The sequence below is a fragment of the Sebastes fasciatus genome, chromosome 2 (assembly GCF_043250625.1).
Source record: "Sebastes fasciatus isolate fSebFas1 chromosome 2, fSebFas1.pri, whole genome shotgun sequence".
Classification (NCBI taxonomy): domain Eukaryota; kingdom Metazoa; phylum Chordata; class Actinopteri; order Perciformes; family Sebastidae; genus Sebastes; species Sebastes fasciatus.
In genome coordinates, this window is record NC_133796.1 from 34,381,137 (window position 1) to 34,390,270 (window position 9,134).

The 9,134-nt window shown below is 38.7% G+C and overlaps 1 protein-coding gene across 1 annotated transcript in view; it reads left to right on the forward strand.

Moving 5' to 3' along the window:
* Positions 1 to 7,357, forward strand: part of itga11a (integrin, alpha 11a) — a 68,365-nt gene extending 61,008 nt beyond the window's left edge. Inside the window, exons 25-30 of the mRNA XM_074621370.1 lie at positions 329 to 442; positions 640 to 723; positions 803 to 913; positions 1,094 to 1,189; positions 2,998 to 3,111; positions 6,117 to 7,357. Coding sequence (XP_074477471.1) covers positions 329 to 442; positions 640 to 723; positions 803 to 913; positions 1,094 to 1,189; positions 2,998 to 3,111; positions 6,117 to 6,194 — 597 coding nt within the window. The 3' untranslated portion in view covers positions 6,195 to 7,357. The remainder of the gene's footprint in view (positions 1 to 328; positions 443 to 639; positions 724 to 802; positions 914 to 1,093; positions 1,190 to 2,997; positions 3,112 to 6,116) is intronic.
* Positions 7,358 to 9,134: the final 1,777 nt, after the last annotated feature.

Below are 9,134 nucleotides of genomic sequence, written 5' to 3' on the forward strand. Positions count from 1 at the left end.
ATCCGTCCATCCGTACGTCCAGACGTCCAGTCTATTCTCGTGAATGCAATATCTCAGGAACATCTGGAGGGAATTTCTTCAAATTTGGCACAAACGTCCACTTGGACTCAAGGATGAACTGATTAGATTTTGATGGTCAAAGGTCACTGTGACCTCACAAAATAGTTTTTGGCCATATCTCAATAATTCAGATGCTAATTTCACACAAATGTCTAACAGGATAAAATGATGAAGTGATGACATTTGGGACAGACATGGATGTAAACTGTAACTTGACTGGTTGGCGGAGGAAATTCTATAGTTTCACATAGTTTTTGTTGTCTCTCAGATCCAGAACCTCGGCTACTTTCCAGTAAAGGACCTGCAGCTGAACATCGAGATCCCAGAAATGACCAAAAATGGGAACCAACTCCTGCAGATATCTGACTTCTATATTGACCAGGTGAGTGTTGAGCCTCAAAGTTAAAATAATAATAGCACATTCTTCTTCTATTCCTTTAATACAGAGCAATATTAATTCTTGGCTGTAATTTAACGCTAAGGCACTTCAACTCAGCAGAATATTATTTCACTGTTTACTCTGCAGACATGAAGTTGTAACATACTAACAGGTGTTTTTACTCTCATGTCACACCTCAGAGAGACGGTACGCGCTGTTTACCACCTCAGCACGTGGCACAGAGCAGGGCGTCACCTGAGGACCTGTCACGCTTCTCCCGCTTGGTAAAGTACAAACCAACCAAATACATTCCCAAGTAAGATTTTTATTTCCCACTGACTGATGTCTGGTTTCTTCACACAGAACCGATCCAACACTCTGACTCTGCCCATCCAATGCACCGCCAACGTGGCCTCCTACAGAGAAATCGCAGTCCGAATCACAGGAGCGCTACGAATAGATACCTTACACGCAGTGAGTATAAACCCCAAAACATGCATGCATAAGTAAAGTTGGAAAACCCCGGCTTTATTATAACACTCATGCATGCAAGTGCTCCATAAATCTTGCTGTAGCGACGACAGCTTTGTAATCGCTCAGCTGTGTGATGTGTTTGTGAAAAACTGGCAACGTGTTTTGATTTCCTCTCTCCAGCTGAAGTTTAAAATCCTGGAACTGGGAACCAGTGCATCAGTGGAGCTCCCCTCCTCCAGCCCCATGTTTCTACATGAAGAGAGCCCTGTCAGACATGTGAGTCAACAACAACTCATGCTGTAAACTGCCTCTGTCTCGGGAGTTTGATCCGACTCCAATCTGAGCTCATAATAGCATCATGATTTGATCAGATTTAGCCTCTGTCAGTGTTTTATGCTTAAGAAGATCATTGACTGAAAGTGTTAAAATAGTATCTGTAACACTAAACAAGAACACATTTTGCTGCAGTGCCCTACTTTATAAAAAGATATCAGTGGGCTCAGCTGTATGACTGCAGCAGTGTAGAATGAGACAGTAAAGGTTGGTGTTGGAGCACACGTGCTGTGTGGAGCTTAGGGACCGAAAGGACCAGCGGCACAACATGTAGAAGTCTGCACTCATACACTAATCTTTGCTGCCATCTATTGGCGAGTAACAAACAGTCATACCACATCTCTTTATTATGCTCGTATGAGCAATTACATACTGATTTATTTTAGATGACGTAAGCTCTGAAGGTATTATTAGTGTAAAAAGTTTAGTGGGGAAATGGATTTTATGGTAAACTTGGTTCTGATCTGTGCTGCAGACCTTTAATGTGCTAGGAAAGAAAGTTTTCAGCCCTGTTTCAGACCAATTTCCGAAAAATTCAATTCAAATGTATTTGTATAGCACCACGTCACATACAAAAGCAGTTCAGGGTGCTTTACATAAAAACAAAACAACTATAAAGCAGCAAAAAAAAGCAGCGAAAATGTGCAAATACACGCATACATCTATACCTACATAAATATAAAAACAAATACATATACATACATTTTAAAGGACTCCTCACACCTTGCAAACCCTCTATTCAGTCCTCTACCTTCGGGTAAAAGACTACACAGCATTAAGTCTAAAACATCTCGCTTCCACAATAACACTTATCCCGAGACAATCAACGTCCTAAATGCTTCTCCGGCTGTATAAACAAGAATTTGAACTTGTCACTTTAAGGGCATGAGCCATCTGGTGGCACTTTAGTATTTATTGTATGGTTACTTTATTGTTATTGTGGCAGTATGTTTTTGTTGTGTGTGTTATGTGATTATATGTTTTGTTGTTGAGCGCACCAAAGCAAATTCCGAATCAACTGCGGTTGATATGGCAATAAATTATTGAATCTTGAATCTTTAATCATACCGTACAAATATGGTGTCAGTGGTCGTTGTTTTATTCTACTTATGTACACGTCTTTGTGAATATCCCACGTCGGGGCTGTGAGTGTCCATGTGCTGAATAAAACTACAGTAACAAATGTCTCAATTTATAATTCAGTATAATCATCATCATCTCTGGATAGATAATTATTACTGTCTGTCAATGTCACAGCTGCTTTATCTTTAGTAGTAGTCATAACAGACTACAATACATGTACACTAGGGTACTTAAATTATATATATTACTGGATGTACGTTAAGGCTGGGCAATATCTAGATTTTATATCCATATGGTGATATGAGACTAGGTATCGTCGTAGATGTTGTATATGGTATTAACGTAATATAGCATAAGTGTTGTCTTTTCCTGGTTTTAAAGGCTGCATTACAGTAAAGTGATGTCATTTTTCTAAATAACAGTAATTTCTACATGTTCTATTATTTACCATTATCCACTTACTCATTATATCCACATTACTGATGATTATTTATCATATCTATATCGCCCAATACTAATGTACCTTATATTTTTATTTTTTACAAGATGAACAAATAAACTCTGCATTTTAACACATATATACAATAGCTGACTGAGTTCAGTTTGCATCTCAAAAAGAAATGAGAATTATTATTGATCTAATGATTCAAATCTTGTCTTGTCCACAGATAATATTGGAGATCAGGAAGGAGGGAGATTACAGAATCTCTAACTGGATTATCATTGGTAGCACGCTGGGAGGACTCTTATTGTTAGCCCTGCTCAGTCTTGCTCTATGGAAGGTAAGTCATCATCTAACACACAGTTATTACAGTAACTTCATATTTTTCCATGTGTTTTGTGTCTAACTGACTAAGAGGGACAACCATTTCTGAAATTGGTCCAGTTTTGAGGGAGAGCGCTGTAGGCAGCTGCAATGTAATCCTATTGGGGCAAGCTGGCAGCATCATTTACGTCCACTAAAAGTACTTGGTATTGCCATGGCAGGCTCTGATTGTTATTACAGTATAAGTGTCTGTCTTTCGTGGCTGCTGGTTACAGCATTCTCCATCAATACTGGACCAATTTAAAAAAATATTGTCCCCATTAGTCAGTAGGACAGTACAGTCGTTTTTATCTAACGTAGGTAATAACATATTGTTCTATTACCAAATTAAACCTAAACTATAGTCACAGCCAATGTAGGGCTACGCTGCCACCCTCTGGTAGAGACTAAAATAACTCCTGTAATGAGATATACTGTGCGTGTATACTGTGTTCCAATACCCATACTACCATGATATTTAGTATGCCAAAAAAAGATTTATTTTACATAGTATGTCAAATGCAGTATGCCAAAAATACCAGGACTACATCTGGTCACATTTTGCAGTATAGAAGCCAGCATGCTTTTCTGGCTATTCTGACCCACAATCCTCTGCTTAGCAGATATATGAGCAAGAGGGTCAAAGTTCAAGGTGCAATTTTATGAAGAAGTAGTATGTCCCAATTGTAGGCAAACTGCATGCAACAATACAAACTTTGTAAGGACAGCTGCAGTTCGTACTAAACATTAATTGATTTTACATTGAAAGGTGAAATCTGTAGGTGATATTATTAACTACAGAATTTCAGTATAAAAACAGTGTTTATATAGCTAAGGAAGGAAGAAGAGTTTGGCTGCCCCATTGTACAGCGTAAACCCCCAAGAGAGAAAAAATACAATAAATCGAACAGTTAAACCACATGAGTTCCCTACTGTACATGTGCATGTGTTCTAGTTGGAGAAATAATGGTCCAGCTATACTGTATGTCGAACCTCATTTTGATGTAAAATGTCAAACAAGTCAACAAAGGCGGCCTCACATTCATGGTCAATACAGGAGCTATTGACTGAAACATACAACCTAACTCCAGGCAACCAAAGATCATAAATATGCTTTACCCTGCATGGGGCAGAGCTCTGGGATAGAACGGCTCATGTTCAAAAGACGCCTCCTTTCACATAGAAATTACATGTATAGATTCAAAAAGGCCCTTTTTAAGGCAAAGCAAGGAAGTTTTTTTTTTCATTGTGCATCACCTTCCGAACACAAAAGTGTTTCAAAGAGTTTCATATGTAATTGATTTTTTTGTGGTTGTTATTAAATACGTAATTAAAAAAGGGGAAGTATTGCTTTACATAAGGCAAAGAAATGCATTCAAACAACCCTGAATAAACTGAAAGGTCCTGCACACTCGTGGTAAACCCACACAGGTGATTTCACTTCTTCCTGCTGATTAGAGCTCTTCTCTGCAGACTGTGTGTGTTTGATTGCCGCTTCCCTCACTCTCACTCCTGTTAGCTCCTTGCACCTGTTTGGTCTTCACAAATTACATGTTTATCTCCACACAGTTTGAGCAGAAGTCTAATCTACACTAACTGAAAACACATGTGTGGCTCTGCAGGCTCCTCAATAAAGGAAACAAAAGAGCAGTTGAAAAAAATAATCAATCAAATGTATAGGAAAAATTAGATTTTAGAGTTTAGGTGCTTAGCAGCTACATGCATTCACTGTCTTCACTGTGTCTGGTTCTGAAGCTGAAAACGCTCTGAAAACACATCTTTATATTTGTGACAAAGAAATTGGGGCTGCAAATAATGATTATTTAAATTGTCGATTAATCAGTTGAGCATTTTCTGGAATAATCGATTAGTTGTTTGGTCTATAAAATATCAGAAAATGGTGAAACATGTCGATCAGTGTTTCCAAAAGCCCAAGATGACGTTTTGTCCACAACTCAAAGATATTCAGTTTACTGTCATAGAGGAGTAAAGAAACCAGAAAATATTCACATTTAAGAATCTGGAATCAGAGAATTTAAACTTTTTTCTTCTTAAAAAAAGGAATCAAACCAATTAATCGATTATCAAAATAGTTGCCGATTAATTTAATTGTTGGCAACTAATCAATTAATCATTGCAACTCTAAAAGAAATCACAACTCTAGTTCAACAAAAGTTGCATTTTTTGAGCTTTCAACCACCTCTCACAATCTTCATCACATGGTAGTGGTGTAGGTGTCGTCAAGGTTCTTTGTTTGTCATTTCTCAATTCCAGTAAAGCAGTTATTGGCAATGAAAATTGGTCTCAGGTTCCTTCAACAACGCTCATAAAATATGTATATATAAAAGGGGAAATCACACAAGTAGAAGTAAAAGCAAAATGATAATCTAAGGCATAAAATAGTGCAGTTAAAATAAATATAAACGTAATTAAACATAAAACAGTAATGTAAATGTAAACTTGTAATTTTGTAGAAGACTGTATGTCAGATGGGAAAACAATGTAAACAGGATGTAGTTTGTATATGCATGGTAAGAAGTAATATATGTACACAGAGGTGTAAACAGGAATGTAGTGTGTATAGAGAAGTAGTAAATATGTGTGTATGTATGTCTGTGCAAATATACTGTACACACACACACACACACACACACACACACACACACAGAGAGAGAGAGAGGTGTAACAGTTTGTAAAACTAAACTAAACTATGTAAAGTATATAAAGGTAAAGTGGTAAAGTGTCACATGAACTAAGTGTGAAACATTGATCGCGTAATAACACCTGAGCCAGGTCCTTTCACTGATTGAAGACAGTAAGATGCCGTTGAAAGCTCAGAAAAAAGCTGCTAAATGGACCTTAAATTCAGACGGTTTTATCCCACATACTGATCAAATGGTCAAGAATGAACTTCCATGCACAATCTTATATTGTTAGACGGTACCTCTCGTCTAACTTGTCGACGTGTGCTCTCCCTCCCAGCTTGGCTTCTTCCGGAGGCAGAAGCCGAGAGACGAGGACGAGCAGGAGGCGAACGGGAAAGTGAACGAGGAGCGGTAACGCAGGCTGAGGGCCCCCAACAGACGCCTTTTCCACAGGGGACCCGACACTCAGGGACCAACCCACCTCCCCCTGCTCCCCAACACCACGGTGGCGCCGCATAGACAGCTCCGCATGACCGCTGAAGCAACGCTTGTTCAGTGCACTGGATCTGTTCCACGCCACGACCCCTGACCCCCAAGAGTCAGCACTGTCACACTCACTTAGCATTCCTGCACTGTTGCGACATTAGGGCCTCCTTTATATTCACTGCCCTCTGTGTCGAACCTTCACAGATCTTTGAGCTCTTGTTTTCTGGGCTTCAGGCTGGAGCTTTGGGGCTTTTTCCGACCATTTGAAAAGAAGAATAGAGCAAGCTTTTGATCGATCTGTCCCAAGAATTTCAGGCCACAATTTGCCCTTGAGGCAAGCGTTAGCCAATCCCTCTTTTGTCTCCTCCTGATGTCTATTTATTTAACTCTTATGGTCAATTTTGAAATACATGAAAAACCTCAAGGGTGACTTGCCGCCCTAAAAGCTACCGCAAATGTAAAGTTACTATACTGTATATTGAATTCGATGTTTAAAAGATTTTATCTGCAACATGTTCAGCTCACGTGCATAATAATTTATGAAGAAATTAAACTGAACTAAAGTTGCCAGAGTACAAAGAAGATTCACGATGTTTAACTTACAGAGACGATCTTTTTCTACAGAGAAGAATCTTCTAAACCTGCATCCGCTCTCCTTTTCTTTTAATATTTCCATCCTGGAAAACGTTAAACATTTGATGCACTTTTACTTTGTACAAAATTAACTTGAATTTTGTAAATAGTCAAGTACCTTTTTATACCCTTTCAAATATTATAATGGTTTTCAGTATTTTTGGTTTATGGCATTACTTTGTAACTTAAGGCTTTGTGTTACTGAACCCGTTACGAGACGTTGCATGCCTTTTAACATGCACTGCATCAGAGCAAAGGGATGTACTGCAGGCATCATGGATCTCAACATCTCATGAAGAACTGTAACTGAATGGTAAATCAGATAAGATGAGTCCAGTAAATGCACATTGTTTTCAGTATGTCAGCACCATCCTGGTGTTACCAACGAATGTCAGTTTGTCCTGTTTGATGAGGTGTGAAGAGCTGTAATATGCCTACAAATAAAACATTGTATATGTCGATGAATGTCTGTTTAATGAACACCTGAGGAGGTTCACCTGCACAAAGCACCGAAGCCTGAAGAACCAAGAGTGTTGTTCAAAAAAAACCTGACAATTAATCTAATGCAGAGAGAGAGGGCAGGATTATGGGAAGAGAGAGATATAGAGTGCTACAGGAATGAGTCCTAAAACATTTTGTTCTACAACATAAAATACGTCAGTAAATATCCCACGTGTGCATTTTGATGCCGTTATGTTTCTTTAAAAAGGCGGTTGCTCACAAGTGGCAAAATGAGACTACTAAACATCATCACACCGTCTCATCCGCCTTCACAGCCTCGTTAGTGTTATTATTGTTGATTATCTTGCTGAACAAAACGTGTAATCATCATAAACGTTTGTTTGCCACAGAGCTTATTTTCTGCAATAATCTAAAACCAAATGAACCAAAATCCCATCGGCCTTTTGTCGAGGGAACCAGGGTGATGCTAATTTCCAGGTCGGCCTACAAAAATACGTCATCCCTGCAGCACTCTATTAGGAGTACTAATTACAATTTCTCTAGAAGATAATTAACCAGCCAAAGAAAAGATGGTTGTTTATTAAAAAAAAGCTGCTTTTGGGGGGGACTCACAAGAGACAGATTACAAAATAATGGTCGTAATCAGACAGCAGAGGTCGAGATATCCTGACATTTGGTTCTTAGTCTGGGTCTCGCTCCAGAAACACTGGATCCTACATTTCCCATAATGCAACCAATCAATTTGTCCGACCATCCCTGTCTCAGTGTTAAAAACTCCAAGTCCCCTGTTATCAACACCAGGCTAACTGTTTTCACGGGCCGACTGCTTCTGCACAGGAGGATTAAACTGACCTTTGTGTGTAAAATCGGTGGAATGCTCCTTTAAGAACACGTCTGAGAATGATTCATGTAATACTCTTCATCCATCAGTGAGGGGCGATGTTGACCTTGTGAGAGCTCTCAAACTGAAGCCATAGAAGTCATTAGACAGTTTGATTACTGTTTAATTAGCAACTAATAATCAAAGTGGATCATAATGATATTTATTATATCATGATAGGCCTATATAATATCTGTAAACTGCATTAACTTTATGGGCATCTTTGAGCAAACTACAACTGCACACAACTAAAACATTTTTTTATTGAAAACATCGTTTGAGATGCTAAAATGCCAACAGCATCAACAGAAGATATGTATGTTAATTTTAAAGCCTCGCTGTGTGATATGTAGATAGATAATATGTTGCTTACAGCCTGGTTTAATTAAACTGGCAGGTTTGCCACATGGGTCATTTTCTAATTCAAACCATAATACATCATTCCTACCATCAGAGAACAAAACAATTTGCCTTCAAGCACAAAGACGGTGACTGTGTAGCCACCTGCTGATCAAACATCATTAACACCTACAGATTGGGATTGTTTTCAATGAAAAAATCTAGTTTATATGCAAATGGGGAATATTGTAAATTATTGTTGGTGTTGTTCTCTGAGATAACAGAAATAATAAGTCAACAGAGCTCCCGTGTGGCGGTGCTGCTGAGTGAATCTGTCTTTTGGGTTCAGGGATGCAGGTTGGATTCATTCAGCTGACACATGCTAACCATCTGCTGCTGACAGTGAAAACATATTGATCCTTGAGGGGGGAAATTAGATTGGTGCAGCTGCAAATGTAATAAGATTCAGCAAGGACAAAAAGAGACAGCAGACACACAAACCGAATCAAAGATGAGTAATAAATCCAGGTATACAAAACACAGTCAATACAGTCT